We start from the raw sequence: 26,308 nt of genomic DNA, 5'->3' as shown, positions 1-26,308 counted from the left end.
AGCTCGGCAGGCCCTGCAGTGTTATTTGCTTTCTTCCCGCAGTGTTTTCTTTCTCCCCCCTCCCTTCCCACTGCAGAGGCCATTGTTTGTTTCCAGGGATCCAGATGTTTTGGCTTGGCTTAGTAGTCAGTGTTACCGTGTGATTTCTGCTGGCCCTTGTTCTCTTTGAAACTTTTGGCCTGCAAGGAAAGAAGTGTTGCCAGTCTCCCTTGCTTTTTACTTACGCCCCAGTGCCTGCAGTGAAGTGACCCCAGGGTGTGTGTGCATGTGTGATGCTGGCACAGACTCTTAGTTTGTCCCTGAGTGTTAATACCTCAGTGTTACATTGGGCAAGATACATGTGTGGAGGGAATGCTTTTCTGCATGGGCATTAAGGTCTATGCATACAGTATGCAGTCTGCACACAGATGTTCCATTGTGGGACTGCTAATCCATGTAGCACAGAAAAGGTTGGACAGATTTTGATCCTGCTGCTATCCTAAGGGGAGTGCTTTTACTTGTCCCCATGGGAGTGTGTATGTGTGGGGTAAGACTTACTCTTGGGGCCCCCATTGGTCTGGGCATCACCCCTCCCTTCAGCTGTATTCCTGAGTTCAGTTTACATTCACCCAGTAAATGCACGCACCCTGGGTTCTGTGTCTTGGTCATGCTAGAGTTTGATAGAATATTGGAAGAGTGGTACCATAGCATGGGAAAAATTTAAATTTTTTTGTCCTGTTTCCAAAGTTGAGTTTGATTGCATTGTCTTCTGTGTATTTATTAAAATAGTGAACCTGTCTTTCTCCAAATAACTAGGACCCAAGAAATGTAATAGAGCTAAAACAATGTACGTAATCAGAAATGAAAATAGGCAATAAAATGGCAAATATAAGAAAATCCAACAAACCAGCCAGCAAAAATATAAAAGTGACATCCTTTAAAAACCATTACTCAGTTAAAAATTTCATCGCCCTATAAGCCTTTGCATCTTATCCAATGCTAAGAGACTTTAACAGCTCTCCTAACAAGTTTAGTTTTGCAGCCCTTCCAAAATACCATCAGAGAGGGGACCTCGCTCAGCTTTTCCAGGAAGCCATTCTGTAAATCAGGGCTGGCTAACAGAAAAGTACAGAAATGGATAGTGGCTGATCATGTCTTGGAAAGAATAAGTAGAATTGCCACATGGGCTTCTACTGGGAGATGTGGTCCTTCAGATATACAGGCCCCAAGTGGTGAAGGGCTTTCAAGGTCAGAACCAGCATCTTGTATTAGACCCAGAAAAAAATGGCAACCAGTGAAGAGATTGCAAAATGGGAGTAATAGGCTCCCAATGGCTAGCCTCTGATAGCAAATGGGCTGCTTCATTTTGTAGTAGCTCAAGTTTTGGAGTCACTTTCAAGGTATTGTTGTAGTAATCAATCTGCCAGCAATATAAAATTGGAATCAAGTAGGAATTGAAATTTTCCTTTGCTTGATTGGGAGTGTTTGGGATTCTGTATGCTAAAGCTGATTTATTTCATTCATTCCAAGCACTGCATTTTGTTGTTGTTTGTGGCTGTTCCGTCAGTTTATGCATGCTTTCCTGGCCGCACCTCTTGCTCTACAGTAGTATGTTTCAGTATTTAAATTTGCAGCATTTCTGTCTGCCTACTCAATTCCCAATAATGAATCAGGGAGCTACCTGAAAGTGCATAAGGGTTCCTTAATAATGGGATACAAAGAAATGAGTCTCTCAACTAGTAGTGTCAGTGGCAAGGCCCAAAAAGATCAAGCTTTTCTTCCTCTTTCAGATTTCCAACTTGAAGACTCTTGTATGACTTGAAAGCTTGTATCTCTTTGTCTGATGAAGTTTTGATTGGTACTAAGTAGTTATTTACCAAGGGCTTAAATAGTAGTAGAAATTATATTGAAGCAAGTGCTTGTACTTATAAGTGCTATGCATTTATTATTATTGACAACAGTTCTTAACATCTGTGTAGCATGTCTCAGGTATTCAGTATGCTTCATAAACATTTTTTCAAAAATTCTTACATTTTAGCCTTGTAAGGCAGGCCATTAATTATCCTTGCACTGCAGATGGTGGTGGTGGTGGGGAGAGATTTAGTTAGACTAGGGTATTGCTGTCACCGCTCCGGGTTGAGTTTGTATTGTGTATGCAAATCCTTTTCTGAACAAGTGACTGCCATTTCCCTTTCTCTCCTATGCTGGGAAGCTTTTCTAGACTTTCCTAATGCTTGGCATGGTGGTGGTAGGGAGGCAGGTGGTGGAGCTTGAATGTTTTGGATAATCTTTAATAAATGAACAAAGAAAAGGCTTTTCATGGCTAGGAAGGTTTCCAGACTGAGGTATGGAAAAAACCCTGCCTTTGAAACTGCAGCTTGTGGAGCAGACCTGTGCAACATGTGACCCAGCCAAGCCAAATGTGGTCAGCCCTGGATGGGGCCAGTGAGCCTGTTGTTTTGCTGTGCCTGCAAAAGCAGGAGTTGTCAACCACCTGGCAGGCCACTGCATGTTCTTCTGGAGACATCGTTTTGAGGATAATTGCTTTCCCCTCAGCTGCAAGAAAGCACCCTTGTACTCAGAGGTGGAGAGTGTTCTGAGGGAAATGGGGGATGTCATGCTGCTGACTTTTTCCAGGAAAAGGAATAGTGCAAATCCACTCCACAGGGTTATCATTTATATTTTTCAGTGGTTTGCTGAGTGTGGCGCTCCCCTGGGGGATATGGTGACCCGGTGGATGTCTTGAGGTGGTCAGCAAGGAGGTGTGACCCAGGGCTGAGGCATTTGCCTGGTTCAGTCCTTGGCATCCTCCTCAGGGAGCTGCTGCAGGTCCTGTAGACAATACAGAGCAGGATTCGACTTGGTGTGTAGGCCAGGCAGCTGCTGCAAAGAGAGAATCGGAGTGGAGGCTGGCAGAGCCAGGTCCTGGATGGGCAGAGGCATGAAAGAGGCAATCAACATGCTTTCTTTTTTGAAGTTTTTGCCCTGCTCTGTGAGCACTTTTCTGGCAGAAAAACAAACTTGAATCACTGGTGTGAATGGCTTCTTAGAGAATCCACCTTGGATTTTCAGTGTCAGCTGAATCTCCATGAATGAACTTGCTTGAACTCTTGCTTGATTTTCAGAAATATATCCCTACTAGAATTGTATTCATAAAGACATGAGAATTGCCTTACTGGACAAACCAAAGTTCGGTCCACCCCACTTCTAACAGCGGCCAGATAATCTATCACTTTTTCTTTTAATCTCTGGCACCTGTGTCTGTGAAGGTGGTTTGCCCTATGCTTGTTGAATTCTGCAGTACACTGCTTGTGAAAATAGTGGTTTTTCTTAAGAGCTCTGCTGAATTAGAACAAAAATCCATCTATTCCAGTGTCTGGTTTGCTTAGCCTGATGCCTCCTGGAAAGCCCACACATAGGGGCAGGAAGACAACAGCCTCTCCCTTGCTGTTGCCCACTCAGCACCTGGTGTTCAGGAGTATCTTTTCCCTGTATATTCATTCTACTAGTTTGAATGACTCTCTGTTAAATAGTTTAAAATCCTCTTTCCCCCCCATCCCTGAAGGCCCATGATGAGGTGTGCCCAAAATTTCCTCTCACGTGTGAAGGCTGTGGGAAGAAGAAGATCCCAAGAGAAAAGGTGAGTGGTGTGTGGCATTTTTCATCCTTTGTATGTTGGGGGTTGAAAAGAATTCTTTGTGAGAGGACCCAAAGAAGCACATGCGCCCCCTGCTTCCTCCTATACACGTACCTTATCTATAGCTATAATGGCATAGGGTTGTAACATGAGCCAGGAAGTCGTGGGTGTTCAGCTATCACCTCCACAGTGAATTCATCAAATAGCTGTAGGCTAGCCACAGCTCAGTACATTAGTTTCCCTGCAGATTTCTGAAGTATGGGAATGATCATGTTGATCCACCTTATAGGGTTGCTGTAGGAATTTCTGATACATGTGTTTGTAGAGGTCTTTGTAATGCGCTACACACAGGCTTAATATTTATTGTTGGATCACTAGTGACAATGCCCGGTGTATCATAAATTCCTTGCTTATGTGGTGTCATTCCTCTGCAAGTTAGTAGCTTTGCATTTGTGGCAAGCAGCATAGCTGCATACCAACATAATCACCCCCCCCCTCCCCTAGAGGGTTTCTTATCAAGATCTCACGCTATGGAGAGCTACCTTTGATCCTCCAAGCCTGGACAGGCAGGTTGTGTAGAGAGGTTCTGTGTTTTGTTTGATGTGGTGTGATATATTGGCAAGGAATCAGTTGAACTGGTGATGTCTTGGATCACAAATTTCTGTCATAAATTCCTTAGATGTTGACGTGTTAATAGTTTAAGTGTATGTATGTAATATATATATATATATATATATATATATGGTTGCTAGATGACCTGAAGCAGGCTACACTCTCTCACCATAGCCCAATATCAGCAATAAGTGGAAAATAATTCTTGCCTAGTTTGCAGGATTGTTGTAACAATGAAATGTGAGCAAGGGGTTTACAGCACCAGAAGTATTAGTATAGTAGTTTTGTATTATTGTATTATTATATTGTATTATTATTTGCTAGCTACCTTCCTTCCTTTGCAGTTTCAAGATCATGTCAAAACTTGTAGCAAGTGTAAAGCATCTTGCAGATTCCAACCTGTCGGCTGCACCGAGGTGGTAAGCACCTGGCCTGTTCTTGCTGATTGTGAACAAGAAAGTGGTCACTGGTCCAGGCCAGCATTTCCTCAAGTGCGGGGGGTGGGGTGGGAGGGAGGGTTGAACATCTCTCTAAAGAAGTAGGTTGAAGAATGGAAGAGGTATTCTGTAGGCCTGGCCCAAAGCCCATCTTAGCCTACTGGCTTCTGTAAGAAAGCACTGTGATGATAGCCATTTCCTGTCCAATTTGTCCTCAGCAATTGATTCTTGTGGGGAGGGGGGTTGACTGCCCCTGAACATGGAGGTTTAATATAGTTATTGTATTAATTTTTCTGTTTTCATAATGTTCACCCTCTGTTGTTGTCTTCCTAAGCCCACTGTCCCTATATCCTTTTAAGTGTTGGGTCATAAGCCCTTAGCATCTCGTTCCTTTACCCTGTTGCTTCAATATGTTGCTCAGTTAAATTACATCAAGCTGTTTCTATCCTGTACAGATGGAAAATGAGAAGCTCCCTGATCACGAGAACAAGCACATCGGGGAACATCTCTACATGCTGCTGAGTTTTGTACTGAGTCTGGGAACTGAATCCAGCAAGTTGCAGGCCCTGCCGGGTCTCCCGATGGCTGAGGGCAGTTCTACTCTGTTGGGGGGCAACCCGCTGGTCTCTGAGTCAGAGATTTCCAGCTCTTTAGAACTGTTAGGGAAATGTGAAGCTCTGGAAAGGAAGACTGTCACCTTTGAGAATATTGTCTGCGTGCTGAACCGGGAAGTGGAAAGGGTGTCTCTCACAGCTGAAGCATACAACCAGCAGCACCAGCTAGACCAGGAGAAGATAGAAGCGCTCAGCAGTAAGGTCAGAATTTGGTTTCTTGACAGTGTACTATATGGTGCCTTTGTATCCTCTTTGCTAAGCTTGCTCAGGGCAGTCGCAGATCTCATCAGGCATTCTAGGCTCTGAATAGAATACAGAAATGACGCTGAGCCCAGCCTTCTAGGAAAGTATCAGGCAGTCAAGACAGGGAAGAAAGCCAGCTATAGAAGATTTAAGAATTGGCAGGGATGAATTATAAATAGGAGTGTTGCTATGAAACAAAAAGCTGCAGAATGTCGCGTGGTCTGCAGGATTCAGTAATCTGAGCATTTCTACTTCCGTTTTGTTTTAAAAAGCAAGTTTCTAGTCATGTTGATGGGGAGGGCATAGGCAATACCTGCTGAAATTCCTGGAACCTTTGGAATAAGCTATCGAATAAGCTTTCCTGAGGTTTGGAGAGAAGGGTGGCACGGCTTCAGTGCCCTGTTGGACACCTTGTCTCGCCTTGGGAACTGAAGAAGCAGAATAAAGTATGCTTTGTTTGTAAAATGTACACAGGATGGCTGAATAGATTGCAGTTGGGCTGGTTCATGGAGCTCTTATTTGGAGAGGGGGAGGTGGTGGTGTTGAGCTGATAGTGGAGAGAGGAGTGTTCCAAAGCTGACTTGACCTTTGCATGGTTTGGTTTTTCTTCTTCTTCTGTGGTCCAGGTTCGGCAGCTAGAGAGGAGCATTGCACTGAAGGACTTGGCCCTGGCCGAGATGGCCCGCACTATTCAGGAGATGGAAGTGTCCTCTTATGATGGTGTCTTTATCTGGAAGATCAGTGACTTTGCAAGGAAACGCCAGGAGGCGATAAGTGGCCGCTCGCCTGCCATCTTTTCTCCAGGTTGTTTGGCAGAAATGGCCTCCCTAGGGTGGGTGGGGTGGCAGGGCTGTTTCTACATACTACTCCATGAGGTATTTTCAGTGATTTGGCACTGGTGACTTAGAGAATACTGTAGTAGCCCAAGGGTGGAGGCCTAGGACATCTGGCAAAGGAAGAGGGAGCTAGCGAGAGATCCCTCTCTAGCCACTGGAAGCCCCTCCCAGGCTGCCTTGTATTTGGCTTCCCTATGAGAACCGGAAGCTCAAAGGTTGGAACTGTTCCTGCTCATCCCTAGTTTGAGCTGTAGGTGCTCTGCATTGCCTTTTAAAAACAAAATCTGAACATCCTGTTTTGTAAAACTCTCAAACCCAGAGCTAGGAAGCAAGGCGGTGGTGGGGAGCTCAGCTTTTATGCTCTGTCAGCCCTCCATAGCAACCAGATGCTGAACTAGATGGACCATTGATCTGATCCAGCAGGGCTCTTCCTGTGTTCCTTTGATTACATTATGCCCCCCTCTGTTAACTTTTTGCATAACTTATTCTGTTTCTGCCAAGCCAGGGACATGGTATTTCTTTCCCACACGCTGCAGCATTGGCACCCTATCTTATGATACTGTACAAGGTGCTGGCTTCCTGTATAATTGCTGTGTGTTAGGGGGAAGGGGAATCCTTGCTCCAAAGTGCAGCCCCTTTCCTTTCTGACAGCTACATAGGCAAGCCTTTTCTACTGTTTGTATAGACTTCAAGCTTCTCTGCGCTGTGGCAGACTGTTGGCGGATGTCTATGTTGAATGGCAATGGCTGTGCAGGGTTTTGGATCTTTCACTCCACCAACTCCGTGATACTTTTAAAACTGGAGACTGATCTTAGGACATTCTGCATGCTAAGTAGATGCTCTGCCGCTGAGCCACAGCTCCTGCCCCTAGAGGCCCTGCTTTGCTTGCAGAAGGTCCCAGTTTCATCCCCTGGCATTCTCTCCAGTTAAAGGTTTGTAAATAGCAGGGGGCTGGGAAAAGACCTTTCCATGCCTGAGACCCTGGAATGCAGCTTCCACTTAGTCCTCCTAGGCTAGAGGGACCAACAGTTTGACCTCACCTAAGGCAACTTGATATGAACATAGTTTATGATGTATATCAAGCTTTTAACATTACGGTACAGGGACGTAGCAGTTGAGCACTTGCTTTACACGTAGGATATCTTGGGTTCAGTTTCTGACATCGCTAGTTGAAGGTTCTTGGGAAGCAGATGCTGGAAAAGGCCTTTCTGTGCCTGAGATTTTGGAGAGCTGCTGCCCCAGGCAGAATGAAAAAAACTTGAGTTTAAAGGGGCCAGTGGCGTGGCTTGGTATACAGCAACTTCATGAAAAAGCCAGAAGAGAGACTGGTAATGATGGTGCCTCTGAGTGTCTCTCTTCTCTCCTCCCACCCCCACCTGGCCTCGGCTTCTTCGCTATAGTTGGCTCACCAAGATTTGTGTGTGTGTGTGTGTTTTCCACTGCTCTTCCAGCATTCTATACAAACAAATATGGCTACAAAATGTGCCTGCGGATTTACCTCAATGGAGATGGCACGGGGCGTGGTACCCACTTGTCCCTCTTCTTCGTGGTGATGAAAGGACCCAACGATGCCCTCTTGCGGTGGCCTTTCAACCAGAAGGTAATCTTGGGAAAGGGGAAGAATGCAGTGTGTGGAGCTTCAGCTAGGAAGCACATGTAGCATTGGAGCTAAGAGAATGAACTTGAAGGACCCTGGATCAATCCCTCTCTTGGCAAAGTACTTGCTAGGTGACCTGGGGCAAACAGCTCCATCTTTTTGGGGTGGTGTATTGTGTGCTCGGTGGCAAATTCGGTGCTTACGCAGATGGTTAGAACAGCCCTATCTATTAGGATGATTTGCTGTGGTTTGTAATTCCACATTATTCTTCACCCCAGTTCGTTCATGAAACTTCTGTGCCTCCTTCCAGGTCACCCTGATGCTGTTGGATCAGAATAACCGGGAACACGTGATTGATGCCTTCCGCCCGGACGTATCATCTTCATCTTTCCAGCGGCCTGTCAACGACATGAACATTGCCAGTGGCTGCCCACTCTTCTGCCCCCTCTCCAAGATGGAAGCCAAGAACTCTTACGTCCGTGATGACACCATCTTTATTAAAGCCATTGTAGACCTCACAGGCCTCTGATGCTTCCTTTCCCCACCTGGATCTAGGAGTATAGAGCTGTTCCCCAGGAGGGGCTACAGTCCTCTGTATACCCTCCTGCATGGGCAGCTGTGAGGAGAGGGCTAGGTGCTACCCCTGGAAAAAGGACTTGTTCCATTTGGAGAGGACAGCATATGTTCCAGTGGATACTTTTGGTCTTGGAAACACCCATCGTTTGTAGTGACCCATGTTCTTGCGGGGACAGTGCCCTCCAACTCATCCTCAAGGAGGAATCCAAAGGCTGTGCACTTCCCAACACAAAAAAGCTCTCTTGTCTTTTTGACTGAGTCCTGCACTTTTATGTTCTCGGGAAGGCTGGAGAGGGATGGGTGCAGTTGAGGCTCACATGACGATCTGGTACCTCTGTCGGAAGCACACTTACGTGGTCGGGGTGGGGGAGTTGGCCTGAGCCATGCAGGCTGACTCTGTGCCAGCAGGCTATTGTGACACTTATGGGAGTCAATATTTCAGAAACGTGTGGAGAGAAGAGGAAGTTATTTCCTTCAAGTGTCCTGCAGTTGCTGTTGAAGGAGGACTTCTCAGCCTGCTGATGGGTATGCTGTGGGAAAATAATGGACCTTAGAAATTGTTGCTGGAGTGGATCCTGACTGCTTGTAGCTCTCCAGGCTTGGAAAAGGGGATAGGAGTGTGTGTTCTCCAGTGCTGATTGTGTTCTACCATGGTGCCTCTGGGTGGCCAGTTGCCAAAATGGCATGCTAAGGGGAAGAGAGGAAAGCTAAGAATTGGGTCATTAAATGCATAGCCCTGCTCCTTCACTGAGACCCTGGAACCCATTCCAACAGAACAAAATTGGATCAGGTGACCTTCCCCTCTACAATTTATTAATGAAAAAGAAAATGAAGCACCCTGTTACCTGCTTAATGTTTCAGAGGTTAAGACCAGGCTGAAGAGACAAACTCTGCAGTGCAAGAGAACTATCGGGGTGTGCATGTTTGCGAGGGTCACTGCAAGGTTAGCTACTTGTGACATCTGGCTTACTGGAAAACAGTTGGCAGGTAGATAACGGGGAGGGGTGAGTAGATCAGGCTCCCCTTCCTGGGGGAAGTTGGCATTTTGTGTTCAGTGGTTGTGGTGGCTGAGTATGTGAATGCTCATCTCTGCTTCTTTTTCTGGCCAATCTACTTAGCAACGCTGCCCCCTTAGCCCAGGGTGCTGGGTCATCAATGCTGCCATTGTTCTGCTGGGTGCTTTGCTCTCCTAGGTGCCTTCAGCCTTGGGCATGTCTCTGACCCTGGAGCCCAGGCCAGAAAAACGGGGGCGGTGGGGAAATCTGTGGCTTTGTGGTCTTGCTGAGTAAGGAGAGTCATGCAACAAGTGGCCTACTGGCTTGCCTATCTTAGCCCCCCACTCCATCTTAACATTCTTAGTCTTCCTTTAGAGAAGGATCCTGGAGACGCGGTTGCGTGGTAAAGTTGGCCTCTCTGGAGCTAGTTTGAGGTGGGCATCTCTTGTTCTGCAGCGGCCTTGGAATCTTTGCTCTGTACCCCCTGCCCCCAGCCAAGCTGCTTCTTGTAGGCGGAAAGGGTTTTTTGGTACAGAGGTTGTGTGTGTGCTCTTGTGCTTCAAACTATTTATAGTTTTCACTGTGAAAAGCCAGAATCTGCTCTCTGAACTGCAATTCCTTTTTGTGTCTTTTTCACTGCTCAGGTTTGTGCTTTGTCCTTTTTGTACACACACAAGCCTATTTTACTAACACTGATTTTTAGGGGATGGGTAAACAGTGAGTAGGAAAAGAGCTGGTTTGGTTTGAGTGTTGGCTTAGAACTAGGCAGACTTGGGTTCAAATCCCCACTTAGCCATAAAGTTCCCTGGATGATGCTGGGCCAGTCTGTTTCCCTCTTCCTCGCCCCAGCCTTTCTTACTGGGTTGGTGTGGAGGTAAAATGCAGGATAAAACCATTGTATTGGAAGCTGCCTTGATCTTTTTAGAGGAATGATGGGATAAAAATGATTGACTAAATAGGAAAACCCCAAATATTTGATTTCCCCCTTGCAAGTAGCTGTGCAGAGCTCTGAAGCCCTCATATCCCACTTGCCCCCCTTTCTTGAGCTGCTCCAATTTGCCCCTAGGATTTCAAGCCTGTGTTTTCAAACAGTTATGACTTGCCCCCTTCAGTGCTGAGTTTCCTAAACATCCTTTTATTTTCCCCCTCAGTCGCTTTCGGACCGGCAGAAGAGGTGGTCTCTTTTCCAGTCTGATCCAAGTAATTACTTTTGTATAGATGTGCAGGGCCTCGGGGAAGCTTCTAACTGACATGTGGGTCTAGTGTGCAGCTAGGACCAGACTCGTCCACGTTCTCCCCGTCCGCAGGCCCCCATTGTGTCACCTCCTTGGCATCTGAAGCAGTTCTTTGTTCTGTTTCCTTTCCAGACACACAAATCTGGGTTGTCTTCTGGCTGATGCTACCAAAGGCAGATTACCAGGCTCTACCTGGGTTTGTAGGGAAGGGCGTAGGAAAGCTTAGTGGGGGTTTCGGGGATCTTCTCTCCCATTTCTGAATCAGCTATAGCTTCTCTCGGGCAAGTTATCTCTGAAATGCATGAATAGAGCAAGACCTTTTATTAAATTTTCAGGTGTCACTCTAAACCTCTGCAGTGTACATAAGACCAATGGCTATTTGCTCAATTGAAACTCTGGGGATGTCACCTTCAAATGCAGATGATTCTACTGTGTCTCCACTTCAGAAATGATTGACTGCCCCAATTACATCTGATCAAAGTATCTCAGATAACAAGTGTTGAGGAAAACCTTTCTGTGCCTGAGACTTTGGGAGGCTGCTGTCGGTCAGAGTAGGCAATACTAAGCCAGATGAGCTGATGGTCTAAGACAGTTTCCTATATTTGGTGGTCAGATGCAAAAGAGGATTAGGGTACTGTTGCTTTCATGCTCAATAGGTTGTGGAGATCCTAGAAAACTACTGCCATTCAGAGTACAGGGCTAGATGGACTAACAGCCTGACTTGAGATGGCAGCTTATGTGTAGAGCTTGCACACAGAAGGTCCCGGCTTCAGTCCTGGACATCCCTGGTTAAAGGATCTCATGAAGCAGGTGATACCCCAGAACACTGCTGCCACTCAGAATACATGCCACGAGAGTATACAAGCTAGCCACCTCTACAAGTGGGAATGTGAGCTCTGCCTTGGCTTCAGAAGCAGCTATCAAAATAGAGTCACACCAAAGTCTCCCTCCTTCATTGACAAGCTGTATAGTTAAGACTTGTGCAAGTCCCTCAAGCATCTGCTTTGTGGAAAGGCAGTTTCTGGGGAAGATCTAATCTTGGCCAGTCCCTACTTACTAGAGAAAGCAGACAGACTTGTTTGTAGGATTGTGCATACCGTTTCTTTTTAAAGAAAAGTCAAAGCTGTATTTTACAAGCTGTGTAACTTATACAAACTCACATGATATTTAATATTTATTCTGCTGGACTTAAGAGAAGGGCCATACCCCCTTGATCCCTGGCAGTCATAGCACCTTTGGAGATCCTGAGGCTCACCACCTCGTGAATCTTATTTCTGCAATCATAAAGGGCTACAAGTTTACTTGTGTTTTTGAAAACCATATCTGAGATTCTTAAAGAGGCCAGATCCTACAGCTGGTACCACGTGAGTGGTACATTTTTCTGTGGTTGTGGGGAAGTAAGCACAGCCCTGCTCTGTAAATAGGTATGTAAGAACTGACCACAGAAAGACATATTTGGGGGGATGTCTAAGCAGGGTAAGAACATGGAAAAGGCACTGTGATGCAGTCGTTTCCCAACAGCAGCTGCTTATAACCTGTCTTCCATTAGAGCAGCAAGTTAACCAAGTTGTTAGTTATGATAGCTAAATAGAACCTGCATGTTCAGAGACAGTATATCTGAATAGCAGTGTAGGGGAAGTAATGGAGGAGGGATGTTGCTTTCCTGCTGAGTGTGTGAACTGCCTACAAGTATCTGACTGGTCACTGTGGGAAACAGGATGCTAAGCTAGGTGCGTCTTTGGCCTGGTCCTGTAAGGCTGGCCTTGTGTAACTGGGTGCTGAAACTTCAGTTCTGCTTTGTGCCCCCTCCCCTGAAAGAAGAAGAGCTAATTGCAGAGCAGAGAATGGGCCACATTTTGCCAGTCAGGCTTTTGGTTTGTTTGGGGACGGTCCGGGGCACCAGCCACTTGACTGGACAGTGGATTTGGTTGCCATTCTGAAAATCCTGTTTTGCTGTGCTGAAGAAGTTTAATAAAAGCTGTGACCAAGACCTTGTTTCATTTGTATTTGGGAGGGGAATTTGGGCAGGGTCACCTGGTGACTTTCTTTGGGTAGAGGAACCACTTCCATTACACTGAATCTGATCATTTCTGGGAGGAGCTTACTCTGGGGAATTGGAAGGAGCACCTTTTCCCTCTGTGCTTTGCAAGCTGCAGAGGCGGCCCAGCTCTGTGCACTTCCACTGTTGGAGGCAAGGACTGGGGTGGGGGAATTTCAGGGGCCTCCAGTGGAGCTCCCCAAATCTTGAACTGCCTTACTGGGGAGGTTCAATTTTTTTCAGAAATCTGGATGGCTTTTGAAGGCCTTTGGAATTGTCAAGGGGCAAAGGTGTACCGATTTTAATTTACCACTGCTTTAGGCCCATATGATGCAGGCTGCAAGCCTGCTCCTGGGGGCTCATTGCACAATACTGGAGAAAGCTCCCCCCTCCATTGTTAACTCCAGGGGCATTACTGTATTGCTCCTGGTCAGCAAGAGTGCATTGGGAGGGGTGGGGCAGAGAAGACCCCTGCCTCCCCTTGTAATGGCACAGATGTCAAAATAATTACACCATTTCAAGAGGTAGCTATAGCTAAGGGCTCTACTTTTCCATCTTTCCTACAGTTGCTGCCTGTCAGACCTCAAGTCTTGGGCTCCAGCACACAGGTAATTTCTTGTAAGGGATGCCACATGTAATGAGCATGGGGGCAACAGGTTGGCTTGCCTTTGCCTCTGCCCCCAAGAGTAAGTTAACATTTGTCCCACAAAGAAGCCCCTGCTAGAAGTCTCGCTGCAAGACAAACAGCGTGGAAACTGGTACTTAAGGAAATTTATTCAAGCTGTGCTGTTGATGTGAAGCAGTTCAGAAGCATCATTCCTCAGCAAGCTGGTCATCTGCGAGGCTTGGTTTGGTGTGGTGCCATTAAAGGTAGAGTTTCATGTTCTGGGCCTTAGAAGCAGGTTTCTGAGTCGTACCAGGCAGGAGGCCCAGCCCTTTTTGGAAATCAAGCAGTTTCATTCTCCAAGAACGCTGCTGAAAAGGAACCTCATGTTCTAGATCAATCTTCCCAGTGGCTAAGCTGCCACACCCCCTAACCAGGTGATCTCACCTTCGTCTCTTGAACCCACACCTGCTTCAACTGTTACTTTCCTCTTTCCCCTCTGCAGGGATCACATGAACGGAGAAGACTCTTGGCCCCGACCAACTTACTAAGGGGTTGGGGAAGCTTGGCTGGGGGGAAGCTCTGAAGCCGTCCTTGAATCCCAATTGCTTGGCTCCTTCCCAGCTGCCTTTTGAGTGCTGGGGTTCCTTTTAGGCTTCAGTAGTTTGAAACTCTCAGGGCTCCTTCTTGCCAAATGTGTAATTTGGAAGAGCGCCTGTAAATGGAGCAGGATGCCAGCTGGAACACCAATAGCCAAGCATGGTCTCCTCTGTTCCAGGGGGATAAAGGCAGTGAGTGAAACTCAACCTGGCAGAACAGCTGCAACCAGGATTAGCCTAGATTGTGCATCTATAAGAATGAGGTATTCTCGCCCTCACTCCCGGCTGTGACTTCAGCAAGGAGAAATTCAGCGGAGGCCATGTTCCCCCACTGGATTTTGCTTCTCATTGGGCTGTCAACAGAACAGCTGGTGACCCCAAGGATCCTCAGTAGCACCCATGTAGCATTCTGCCTTGGAGGAGGAACTTGGCTGCCATTGCAGAAAGATCCTCTACTGTTCCTTGCAGACAGGAAGTTGTATGTGGTTTTTATGCGAACAAACCTATATAATTAACAAACCATGAAACACCATTGAAAGGAAGGCAGGGAAGTCTGCTTTGGCCAATAGTCCCAGATTCCTTCAATGTACCCACGTCTTGCTGGCTTTGGCAGTGGGCAGGAAAGCGAAGATGAAGGGAAGGACTGCAGTCACTCGTGCCAACCATCGGAGACCCCTCTGGCCAAGGTGAGCCAGCTGAGGGGGACTCCCGACAGAGGGCTGGCTCAGCTTCTCTGGTTTGTGGCCCAGGAGAAGAGTGGTTTGCGGAGCCGGGGTTTCTCGGCTTGAAGGATCCGCATGGTGCGGGGGGAGCGCCACGCCTTAATGGTGCAGTCATCACTAGCTGTGAGGAGGAGTTCTTGCTCCACAGGGCTGAAGGCCACCGAGTTGACCACATCATCATGCTGCAGTTTGGCCAAGCAGATGTTGTAGTGCCGGTCCCAGATGTAGCCATGGCGATCTTCAGCACCACTGTGGGAGGGGATACAAAAGGGAAACCTTTTGAAATGGTGCATTTCCATTCCCCAAATGGGTGCTCCCCTGACCTGGATAGCCCAGGTAAGCCTGATCTCGTCAGATCTCAGAAGCTAAGCAGGGTGGGCCTTGGTTAGTACTTGGATGGGAGACCTCCCACGAAGACCAGAGTTGAAGAGGCAGGCCATGGCAAACCACCTCTGATAGTCTCTTGCCATGAAAACCCTACCAGGGGTCACCATAAGTCAGCTATGACTTGAGGACACACTCCACCACCAAAGGGGTGCTAGGCAGCTATTGAACTCTTTCAAGATCCCTGCTATTATGGTCAACGACTGCTATCAGATTGGGGAGCTGTGATGTGGGCCTTTTGCTACTAGTGTTAAAGCAAGGGCATTTTGCTTTTTTCGTTCAACAAATCTGTGTTCACAATTTTTCTTTGGTCCCCTAGTGCAGTTCCTCTGTTTTAGAGAGACAAATAGTAGAGGCAAGGGTAGGACTTGTGCAAAAATTGGGGTGGGGGGGGGCTAAAGCAAAAGAGTAGGGGTCAAAACTATCTAAGCCCAGGGATAAAGGTAAAGGTGCAAGCACCGAGTCATTACTGACCCAAGGAGGACGTCATATCACGATGTTTCCTTGGAAGACTTTTGTTACTGGGTGGTTTGCCATTGCCTTCCCCAGTCATCTACACTTTACCTCCAGGAAACTGAGTACTCATTTTACCGACCTCGGAAGATGGAAGTCTGAGTCAACCTTGAGCTGGCTACCTGAACCTGGCTACCGCTAGGATCGAACTCAGGTCATGAGCAGAGTTTGGGCTGCAGTACTGCAGCTTACCACTCTACACCACAGGGCTCTTAAGCCCAGGGATGCCTGTGTTCAAATCCGTTGCTCTCCATAAAGTTAACTGGCTGACCCTGGACCAGACATTCTGTCTTAGCCTATCCGATGTAGATATTTCTATCTGCATTTGTCTCTAGTAGGGATCCAAAGCAGCTTCTCTAATTTTCACTAATCCAAAACTGCAGGAAGCCCCTTTCCTCTGTTTAATAAATAACTACACCTTTCTAGTTGTTTGGACTGAGAATTTAAGAATGCTTGTCCTTCGTATCTTGTAATCATGAGGCCAGAAACTTTTTAAAGGGTTTCCAAATATGGTCCTGGAATCCCTGTTCTGCCCGGCAGCCACAAACTTCTACTCTCGTTAAAAAGGGGGAGGAATTGCAGCCTACACAGGTAGGTCAAGGGACAGGTATTTCAGCCATGGTGAGTTCTACAATCCCAGAGCACTTTTCCTCACTTCCAAACAGTGCATCATTTTCTTATGCCAATAATAGAAGACTTAAGCAGCAAGCAGCAGAGGCCAGAGCAGTCTCGCTTTGACACAGAGTACATTAGGAGTTAAGTATTGAAAAGCTGTTCTTTTTCTGTAAAATCAGCAGATGTGCTTACCTGCTTTTGCTTGCTTCAGTAATCAATAATACCTAAGAAACAGCACAGGTGACACTTAATGGCAGGCAACAGTGTGGCTCGTGTATATCAGTATATTCCTCCTGTTTTCTGGCTTACCTGGCCACAAAATCCCTGCTGACATCCAGGAAAATAAAGAAAAAGTCATCGCTGGGTGTGTAGGCTCGATGAGCCCGCAGAGCTCGTTTCGCTTCCTTCATTGTTTTGAGGTCTAGAACGTGCAGGTCGATTTCCTCGGCGATGGGGGGCGGCTGCAAAGGGTCAGAAATGATGCAATCCTGGGGCCAAGCTCGGCTGTTCACATACAGATACCTGGAGAGGAGGGGGAAAGAGTCATCGCTTCACTTTCTATCCTTGGGACTGCCAAAATTTGCCATCTGGGACCATCAGGAATGTGTGCACAAGGAACAGGCTGTACCAGGCAGGCTCATGAAAGGCTCAGAACTGTGAGCGCTGAAGCTGGCAACCAGAAAGCCAAGAAAAGTCTATACCGGTCAACAAATGAGCAAGATACTGCTGAGCCAGAGCACTTTCTAGGTGACTTGAAGCAGTTTTGGTTTTCCATCTGGAAGGCCTGTATCTCCTTTAGCCACATCCCTTTCTCCCACTGAGTGAGGAGAAAGGTGGCTTGGAGCTGCAGTAGGTGGATGGGTGATGATGTCGATTAAGCCACATTGCCATTACCCAGTCGTCACTCCTTCAGAATATCTTCTTCCCCTGAATTTGTTCCACCTCCCAAATTTACCACTCCCAACTTTTGTTAACAGTCATAGGTACCCAGTGACAACCAGATGAGTTGCTGTGCTCCCTTTAGTCATACCTCTTTAGGTCACTAGTAGTCAGCTTACTAAGAGCTAAGCTTCAAGAGACGAATTACATGAGGAGGAGCACGTGAAAGGAGTCCCAATGTTAGCCGGGAAGCTGAGTTTTAAAAGAGATCAGAAGGCTTTGTTAATTTCCCCTCTACAGAGCCAGGGAGATCCCAGCTCAGAGGGATTGTTAATTTCCCCTTTGTCTCCAGAAGGCTCTGTCAGTTTCTCCTCCCCTTCTAAGAGGCAGAGAAAAGGATCTCCCTGGCTCTGTAGAGGGGAAATTGACAAAGCCTTCCGATCTCTTTTTAAACTCAGCTTCCTGGCTAACATTGTGATTCCCTTCATGTGCTCCTCCTCGTGTAATTCGTCTCTTGTAACTCGGCTCTAAGAGAATAAGAATAGGAAAAGAGCCCTACCAAATGAGCAAAAGTTCAGCATCCCAGGTCTTCTGGTGGCCAACCAGAAAACACTGGCTGGCCCGCAAACAAGGCAGAAAGGCCACAGCTTTCCCTTAGAAGCTGGAAATCCAAAGTAGACTACTTTTGAACATGGAAGTTCTATTTAGTCATTATCATGGCTATAGCGATTCTTCAAAAATTTATCTAGTCCACTTTTAAAGCCATCTAAGCTGTTGGCCGTTGCTCCATGTTGTGGCAATGAATCCCACAAGTTAATTCATGCACTCTTTGAAGCAGTATGTCCATTTGCCTAACCCACTGGCTATATCCAACTCTGAAGGAGGAGCTTTTCCTTGCTAAGCTACCCAAGATCCTTTGAACTGCAGCTGAGACCTTGTCTGTGCAATGAGTGCGTTCTTCTGCTGAATCACAACTCTTCCCCATTTCCTTTTTCAATAGTTTGTATAGCATGTTGCTAGCAGTGCCCCCTACCTGTGGTCGGGGGAGAGGCCCATGCCGATAATATGTCCATGGATATCAATGACATGGTCAAGCGAATCAAAGAACTTATCGGACTCTCTTTCTTCTCCAAGGACTGGACCTGCTGTTGTCATTTGGTGAGGCAGGATCTGCTTAATCCCTGGGGAAAAATAAATGGGGTGGATGTGGGTAAGAGTAAGCTGTTGGCCAGTATATGCTCTATGCTGGACAACCACCGTACTGTGCTGAGCAAGGGTCTTATCTTGCCCAGCAGCCTCTTTTCAACAGCAGCCAGCCAGCTGCCTCTGGCTGTGAAGGTATAACTTCATAGCCAGTTATGACTGCTGTTTCTGTTCTCAGCCATCTGGTATTCAGAGGTATACTGCCTCTGAACATGGAGGTCCCAATCAGCTATCCACGTTCTGAGCTTGTCCCATCCTTTTAAAAAGTCAACTAAGACCCCACATGCAAAGACCCCTTACCAATCTGATGTGGTGAATAAGTGAGGCATCCAGTGGTGAAGATCAAGTATTTCTTCTGGCTGCAGCCCTCCATGGAGAGGAGGTTGGGCTCGGGAGGCTTTGTCCGGTTTTGTGCCAGCAGTTGGGCCACCTTTGTCTCCATCTCTAGTTCTGTCATGACCGGCCGGATGCGCCCTTCAATGATGTCCGTCAGGAAACGGTCCAACCCGTCTTCACGCTTTGCTTCACTCTTGGCTCCTGTGGAGTCCTCTGGTGTTGTTTGTTGTTTGGGCTCCTCCTCCTCTTCCTCCTCACTGTCGCTGCAGAGATCAGTGGTCTGATGGGGGACCAAGACAGGGTCAGAAGTTGATTGCTCCCCTTGGTTTGGCGGAAGGTCAGGGGAATCATAGCGGCTGCAGTCCACTACCATCACTGTCCGGATGGTGCTGGCATTCAGGTTCTGGAGTTTAAAAAGCCTCTTTACCACATTCATGTTTTCAGATTCTACTCCCTGCAAACACAGGAAAGGGAAAGGTCAGGAGGGGAGAGGTACCTATTCCCTCCTCCCCCCGTGGCTGATACAGCCGCATGTGTCCAGGTGGGGGTCTTAACCTGGAAGGCGTTGTTCAACCACAACACGGAGCATGAGGTGAGGTAGCCGATGCGGTGCAAATTGCCAGAAATCAGATTGGTTTCATTCAGCCAGCAGCCAAAGACGTCATATGGCTTGTTGCGCACTCGGGACAAGAGTGTGAAGTTGTCTGGAGAAGGGAAGGACAGCTTCAGAACCCCCCCTGCGCAGACTACGTGCCCATCCCAGATTAAGCAACTTGTCTGCTGGCTCTGTGGCTGAGCAGCTGCTTTGTGTTCAGAAGGTCCCAAGTTCCACCCCTGGCATCTGTGGTTAAAAGATGTTGGGTAGCAGGCTGTGGGATAGACCCTCCTCTGCCTGAGAGCCACTTGACGTAGACGGTGCTGAACTAGATGGATCAATGGTCTGATGGGGGTAATGCGGCTGCTTGCTATGATGTGAACGTTGCCACCCTCTCACTTTAGAGCTCCTGCTTTTCATGCAGAAAGTCTCAGCTTTACTCCTTGGCATCTCCTGTCAACAGATCATGGGACTAACCGTTGGGAAAAGGCATTTCTCCAGCTGGCACCCGGGAGAGGTGCTGTGAGTTGCAATAGATAGTATTGCACTAGATGGACTGACTGCATGTGAAGCTGCTGCTTATGTTTATATTTTCAGATGGTAGAGCTGTGGCCCAAAGGGCTACTCAGTCCCTGGGCAGGGAGGGAATCGAGAATTGAAGGCTCCCTCCCATATGAACCTACCCAACAGCTAAGATCATCTCAGGAGGCATGGTTCTAAATAAAGTGGGTGGTAATTGGATACCCAAGAACCATTGAGCAGGCACGGGTAAAGCTGAGAACTGGGCAGGGAGTGAAGAGTTTGTTAACCTTGCAAGAGCAGAAATGTTTTAATTCCATTAGTTACCATTAAGCTGATTCACTACTCCATAGAAATGCCAAGAATGGAGCCAAAAAAAAGATGGGAGGCTGGAGGCAGCATTGACTCTTGCATAGAACATTTTTACCCTGCAAGTTTAAAAAAAAGGAGTGACACCTCCTTAGAATCATGACGATGCTGTCACATCTAGCGGGGCATTCCCTCCTCGTGCTGTATTAGAAGCAACAGTCCCAAATAGAAGAGATGTTCCCCTCCCCCTCCCCCTGCTAACTGCCCATTTTTCTGATCTTTACCCAAGCTGATGACTGCGATCTCGCCTGAAGAAGAGGTGCGGGGCCCCAAGAAAACTCCCGACACCAGAAGGAGGGAATCATCAGCGTTGAACTGCGAGAACTGGGTATAGCCCCAGTTGAACTTCTTCATGTTGGAGCTATGCAAAAGGGAGAACTCAAGGTCGTTGTTCCAGATCTGTGGAAGGGGAGGAAAAGACCATCATCAGCAACTTCCTTCAACTCTCCTCCCCATATGCAACAAAGTAACAATTCATAAACCAAAGACCATGGCTCTATACATGCTGGGATCCTGCTGGAGTGTAAACAAGCCATGTAATAGGGTATTGGGTGCAAAAATACAACTCTCTGATGCTTTATTGAAAAAAGCAAGTTATTAGCCCTCGTGGATGCAATGGTAGGGTTGAAAGAATGTGGACAATGCCTGATGGAATCTTAGAAGACAGAGGGGTGGCCAGATTTACATTTAATCTATTAGAAGATGAAGCTTCAGGCCCACACCTATCCCTAAGAGTAACAGGAACAAAACAGTAGCAGTAAAAATAAGAATGGATCATCTAAAATGAGAGAATTCATGAAAATCGCCAGAACTTGTACAGTTTAGCTTACGTACGTTTGTCTGTGTGTGTGTGTGTGTGTGTGAGAGAGAGAGAGAGAGAGAGAGAGAATGAGAATAAGTTAACTGGGGGCAGAACTTGATTGAAAAACACAGGATATACAATGTCCTGCTGCCTGAGAGGAACATCACTGTGGGGGATGTGGCTCCAGCATACAACACCTGCTTTGCATGCAGAAGCTCCCCAGTTCAATTCCCAGCATCTCCAGTTAAATGTTTTCAGGTAGCCAGTGCTGGGAAAGACTATTCTTTGCTGGAGCCCATGGCCAATGCCAGTATGTGAGGAGGCATGGCTGAGCTGGATGAGTCTGACTGACTCTAAGGCAGCTCAACACTATTTACCAGAAAGGAAGAAGACCTTGAATGCAAGAAGATCCCCTTTTTTTTATTACTGTACATAACTAACTTGTCAGACAGCCTCCTTTTCTTGATGACACATGTAGGAAAAAGACCTAGTCTTCCTTTCAGGCAAATAAGGGTATGTACAACTTGGAAATTATACTCCTTCTCATTCCCTGCCAGCTGGCTATGTAAGAATCCCTCCACTCTGAACACCCTCGGTACATGATCTGTAGTGGCAGTACGAGGACAACAACACAGCCCTACCTTTTAGGCTTGTTTGGGCTTCCTGAGAGAGAGCCTTATTTTGTTTGGCGTGTTACAAGTCCCGTTCCTCACCTTGACGGTACAGTCCTTGGAGCAGGAGGCAAACATGTAGCCATTGTGGGAGAAGCTGAGGTGGAGGACTTGGTCACTGTGCTCCTTCAGGGTCTGCACTTCAACGCAGGGGATGGTGTCGTACAGTCTCTGGAACTCGCCGTACCAAGAAACAGCAGCTGTGAAAGAGGAGGGCCAGTAAGCAAAACCATCTCTTTGTTTGTTTGTTTATTCGATTTTATATTTTAAATGAGCATTTAAAATATATAAACATATGTAAATAAGATTTAAAATACTAAAACATAAATACATAAATGCCTAAAACAACTTATCAGATGGCGGCCCCCTCCCATTTCCCCAATCTGAATATAACAATCCAAGAGAAGTGGGTGGGGGCCGTAGTTGATCATATTCTGGTGACAGCACTTATGGGGGGGCAGATGACTTTGTTCCCCCCCCCCAGCGGGAGACCAGTAGGGAGGCACCTAAGCAATCAGAAGGTCAAAGACTGGCCTCAACCATATGCCTGGTGGAACAACTCCATCTTACAGGTCTGCCGAAAGGACATAAGATCTTGGCAGGCTCAGGTGTCCTCCGACAGAGTTCCACCAGGTTGGGGCCAGGACTGAAAAAGCCCTGGCCCTGGTCAAGGCTAGCTGGGCCACCCTGAGGCTGGGGACCACCAGTAAGTTCTTATTTGCAGATCTTAATGCTCTCCAGGGTACATATGGGGAGAGACGGTCCCGCAGGTATGCTGGTCCCAGTCCATTTAGGGCTCTTGCAGGTTTAAAGGACACCTTAAGTAGACTCCCTTAAAAAAAAATTCTCCCATGCAAGATTTGTAATTTTCCATTAGCCGTAGCTGAATCCCTCCCGCCCCAACCATCCTCTTACTGACTGTCTAGAATGACCCTGGTGAAGAAATCCCTTTCTTATTTCAGAAATAGAAGAGTATTTTTAAAAAACTGTTATATCCTTCTTTTCAATTAATTTCTAGAGCAACGAACAATAAAAAAACTATGAAAATCAAATATTGAATAAGATTAAGCGATGTCAAGAATTCTAAATCATGGTTGTGAATTATATCCCACAGACATCAAATATCTCGGGAAGAAGTAAAAAACAAATTGGCCCTGGTGGGAATTAAAAGTCAAGTCTTTTAAGTTCTGTCATAATACAGTTAAGACTATGCAGATTTTTTCCTGGAAGGGCACTGTGTCCTGGCACCATGGTGACACCCCCAACAAAGGCCCTGTCATGCATCCCAACTCTGATGGGCAAGGGAAATCTTGCAGGGGTCCCTATTGTTGAGCTGAGACAACAAGTAGGTAGGGGATGGTTCTTGAACTAATCTTTAGCACTTCAAATGCCAGTAAGCAGACTTGGAAACAAACAGGCAACCCAATAGAGCTGGGATGGTACTGGAGTGTTCTGCTCCATTGGGTGAGCTGTGGTTAGTAATTCTGAACTTTCAAAGGCAGCTCAGACCTATAGAAAGTGTAATACAACCTAGATGTCACTAGGGTAGACATTACTACAGCCAGGTCAATTTATCCCAGGGAAGGGTGCAACTGGCACTTCCCCTAACACTGGCAAAATGTGCTCCTGATTCCATTGCTGCAGTTGGAATGTTTGAGATGTAGCACAGGATCTGGGAGCCCCCCAAAGCTGCGTACTTGATCCTTAAGGAGGTGTGCAACTCTGTTCAGAAATACATTGTGCCTCTAGTCTCAGATCAGCTGAAACATCCAAGACTACTTCCATCTTGCTGGATTAAGTTTGTCTTTTTATCCACATCCAATTCATCACTGCTTTCAGATTTGGCTTCATGATTTTCACAGCCTCTCTAGAGTTTAGTAGAAAAGACCACACTGGATGTCATGTGCATATTGACATCACTGCACCTCAAACCTAAAAATCATGTCCATGTCCCATGTCCATGTCCCATGGTGCCTGTGTGCAGGCACGATGGTGGAAAGTGCCATCAAGTCACAGCTGACATAGGGCAACCCTGCTGGGGTTTTCAAGGCAAGAGACTAACAGAGCTGATTTGCCATTGCCTGCCTCTGAAACCCTGGTTTTCTTTGGAGATCTCCCATCCAATTATTAACCAAGGCAGACCCTGCTTAGCTTCTGAGATCCGATGAGATTGGGCTGTCCAGGTGATGGTGTGATAGCCATACACCACAGCATTAAAACAGCTGTTCTCCCAGCATGAGCATCTGGGACAGACCCTCAAGAAATGATCTGACCCATGAAAATATGGCACTGCCCAGCCTTGTGATGGATAATGTGCTGAATGATTATGCTGAAAAGAGTGCATTATCCAGAAGGATAATGTGCTGAATGATTATGCTGAAAAGTGCAGGAGAAACTGCAGGACTGTGTTCCCATCGCCCATCTACAAATGCAACTAAGTTCGCAAAGCAACTAAGTCCCCCAAACAGGCCAGGAGCTGGACTGAAAGGGATAAAGATAATCAGCCTCCCTTAGTGCTGTGTCTCCTAGGAGTCCAAGTTGGATGCTCTACACAGAAGCCAATCAGTTAAACAGAAGTACCCGATTCCAAGAGAGGTTGCTGCCCCTTTAAACTTAACAATCCTGGAGCTGAGAGCTAGAACTAACCTCTGGTATAAAATGGTTCAACTGAACCCAACCTGTTGTTGGCATAGCCTCTTAGCAACTGGTTCCTGCAACTTGGAGCTTGTCTTTCTAGTTTCCTTATTCTGCTTTGCATTCCAGACTCTCTTTGTAGGTCATCCCTAACCTTCCTGCTTTCTCGGCTACAGATATGACTCATGCATGCTATTTTGCCCCAGGCCCTGTACTGCTTCACTCTCAGGGTCAACTGATTCCCTGAGTTCCAAAAATCAACTCCCAGTGCAGGGCAAGACCCTCTAAATCAAACTATTCTCTCACTCTCTTTGTCTCTTCTCTTACCTACTCCAAAGTTTGTGACTTTGAGCCACTAAGCCAAACACATAGGCGCTGATGGAATTACTCACCTGGGTGTCGTGGGACATCCCGAGCTACACTGTAGTATCTGTAGAAAAGCTCCTTCCACAGGACCTCATCCTGGGCCACGGCGTGCCACTGGCGGCATGCCTGTCCCACTGACAGCACATCTTTGTAATCCAAGTACAGGAAGATTTCAAAGAGGATGCTGTCAGGGAGAAGGGGGTTAACCCCACCATCCATAGTGTCATTCTGTCACTTCCACGTTCCCTGGAAAGCACAAATGGGTAGGGGGGAAAGACAAAGAGGGCGAGTATAAATATGTCTCTAGCCTGAGAGGTGAAAGGGTTAAAACAAAAAAGTAAACTGCAACAAAGCTTCTCTCTTCCTGGAGCCACAGGCAATGGGGCACGCCTTTCTTGACAAGTCTTTCATAACCCCTCAAGACTGAACTCCAGACATGAAAGTGCACTTTGTTCTACTCACCTCTAGCAATGGCCTCTGAGAAGGTGGAAGCTGCATTTTTAGACTTGTTTAGCCTGGGTAGCCATGGCTACAGGACAGAGAGAAAGCTTCAAGAGTCACTTAGGACACTTGCCTTTCTTTCTTTCTTTCTTTCTTTCTTTCTTTCTTTCTTTCTTTCTTTCTTTCTTTCTTTCTTACACACAAACACATCTGACTCATACTTGCCCCATCTCCATTGACCAATCCTGTTTTCCTGGCCACCTTACTACATTTGCACCCCACTTTTCAGATGGCCACCTCTCATAGCAGCTTGCCTCGATCAAGAGACAAGAATCTGCTGTTAGGTTTATAAATCTAAAGACAAACTATGGACAGATCAATCTGCCAATGACTGCATTTCTCTTCGGGGGGGGAGGGGGGAGGCTGTGCTTCCCTTACTGGTGGTCTTACATGGAGGCGATGCAACTATCCTACAGCTAGCAGTCTGATGACACAGGCCAAAATGCCCCACTCCTTGCTTTGGCAACCCCTGGACAACTGAAGCAGATTCTTCAGGCAGAGAGAAGGGGCAATAAGCTCCCTGTGCCTGCTTGTTCAACGGCCCAGGGCCAGGCTAGTCTCCCTCTCGCCATTGTGCCTTTTCAGGGTAAGAATAACCATAGCCTTTAGGGATGTGCAGAATGAAAACCTCAAGCTGTAAAAAAAAACAGATGGAGAAAACTGTTTTCGAGCCTTACTTCTGTCTCTTCAGAATGGAGACCCTGGTCTGGGCTTCTTGGTAGTCACAGAAACCCTTCCTCCAAATCTTCCATGATATTTCTTGGTTTCGAGTGCTTTTGGTTGGGCTGCCTCATCACAGCAGCAGAGACAGAAGGGGGTACAACCTCCCTGTAGAAGAAGCCAAACCAATCTTTCCCTGTCTTCTGCGGTCCTCGGGCGCCTGGCAGCAAGTGCCATCCTTTTCTGGCGCACCTAAAAGGGGCTCCCCCGTCCAGCGGTATCCTCCCCGGATCCCCTTAATGTGATCTCGTTGATAGATCTCTGCCCTTCACTCTCCTCGATTCCTTTCCAGTCTCCCAGACATCCAATACTTACCCCTCATTCTTCAACAGACCCTCCGCCAGCTGCTTTCTCGTCACTTCCGGCTCTCCCGTCCACTTCCTGTTTTGGCTACTGGGACCGGTCTTTCTTCCTTTGGTCGATGTCCACCGTTCTAGGCATATCCTCTCTGTTTCCTCTCGCGCAAGTATGTCAGTC

General features: G+C 47.0%; 2 protein-coding genes across 8 annotated transcripts in view; one reads left to right on the top strand and one right to left on the bottom strand.

The window, feature by feature from the left end:
* Positions 1 to 12,751, top strand: part of TRAF2 (TNF receptor associated factor 2) — a 29,125-nt gene extending 16,374 nt beyond the window's left edge. For all 5 annotated transcript variants that reach the window (XM_054997207.1, XM_054997209.1, XM_054997208.1 and 2 more), the window contains 6 exons: positions 3,545 to 3,619; positions 4,573 to 4,647; positions 5,121 to 5,480; positions 6,149 to 6,326; positions 7,810 to 7,958; positions 8,266 to 12,751. In XM_054997207.1, the coding sequence (XP_054853182.1) occupies positions 3,545 to 3,619; positions 4,573 to 4,647; positions 5,121 to 5,480; positions 6,149 to 6,326; positions 7,810 to 7,958; positions 8,266 to 8,484 (1,056 nt within the window). In that variant the 3' untranslated portion in view covers positions 8,485 to 12,751. The remainder of the gene's footprint in view (positions 1 to 3,544; positions 3,620 to 4,572; positions 4,648 to 5,120; positions 5,481 to 6,148; positions 6,327 to 7,809; positions 7,959 to 8,265) is intronic.
* Positions 12,752 to 13,555: 804 nt separating this feature from the next.
* On the bottom strand, positions 13,556 to 26,216 carry FBXW5 (F-box and WD repeat domain containing 5). Of its 3 annotated transcripts, XM_054997205.1 has the most exons (11): positions 26,147 to 26,202; positions 25,789 to 25,939; positions 24,637 to 24,856; positions 21,653 to 21,810; positions 20,362 to 20,536; positions 19,210 to 19,358; positions 18,619 to 19,108; positions 18,149 to 18,296; positions 16,546 to 16,758; positions 16,429 to 16,460; positions 14,893 to 14,973 (listed from the first exon to the last, which is right to left on the bottom strand). In XM_054997205.1, the coding sequence occupies exons 3-10, from the start codon at positions 24,827 to 24,829 to the stop codon at positions 16,451 to 16,453; spliced, it is 1,536 nt and encodes a 511-aa protein (XP_054853180.1). In that variant the 5' UTR covers positions 24,830 to 24,856; positions 25,789 to 25,939; positions 26,147 to 26,202; the 3' UTR covers positions 14,893 to 14,973; positions 16,429 to 16,450. The 3 variants fall into 3 exon arrangements, with proteins under 3 accessions (XP_054853177.1, XP_054853178.1, XP_054853180.1); XM_054997202.1 differs by lacking the exon at positions 16,429 to 16,460 and having other exon boundaries at positions 13,556 to 14,973; XM_054997203.1 differs by lacking the exons at positions 16,429 to 16,460; positions 25,789 to 25,939 and having other exon boundaries at positions 13,556 to 14,973; positions 26,147 to 26,216.
* Between the last annotated feature and the right edge of the window lie 92 nt (positions 26,217 to 26,308).

The sequence above is a fragment of the Eublepharis macularius genome, chromosome 14, assembly GCF_028583425.1.
Source record: "Eublepharis macularius isolate TG4126 chromosome 14, MPM_Emac_v1.0, whole genome shotgun sequence".
Classification (NCBI taxonomy): domain Eukaryota; kingdom Metazoa; phylum Chordata; class Lepidosauria; order Squamata; family Eublepharidae; genus Eublepharis; species Eublepharis macularius.
Note: the sequence above shows the minus strand (reverse complement) of the source record. Positions and strands in the feature narration are given on the sequence as shown.

Bases quoted from the DNA above. Each gene is read 5' to 3' on its own strand.
- FBXW5 (XM_054997203.1), bottom strand. From the start codon at position 24,829: ATGGATGGTGGGGTTAACCCCCTTCTCCCTGACAGCATCCTCTTTGAA. The intron at 19,359-20,361 runs GTAAAGATCAGA...TCCCTTCTCCAG, and splicing joins GATCGCAGTCATCAGCTTGG to ACAACTTCACACTCTTGTCC. The intron at 19,109-19,209 runs GTTAAGACCCCC...CTGTGTTTGCAG, and splicing joins GGTTGAACAACGCCTTCCAG to GGAGTAGAATCTGAAAACAT.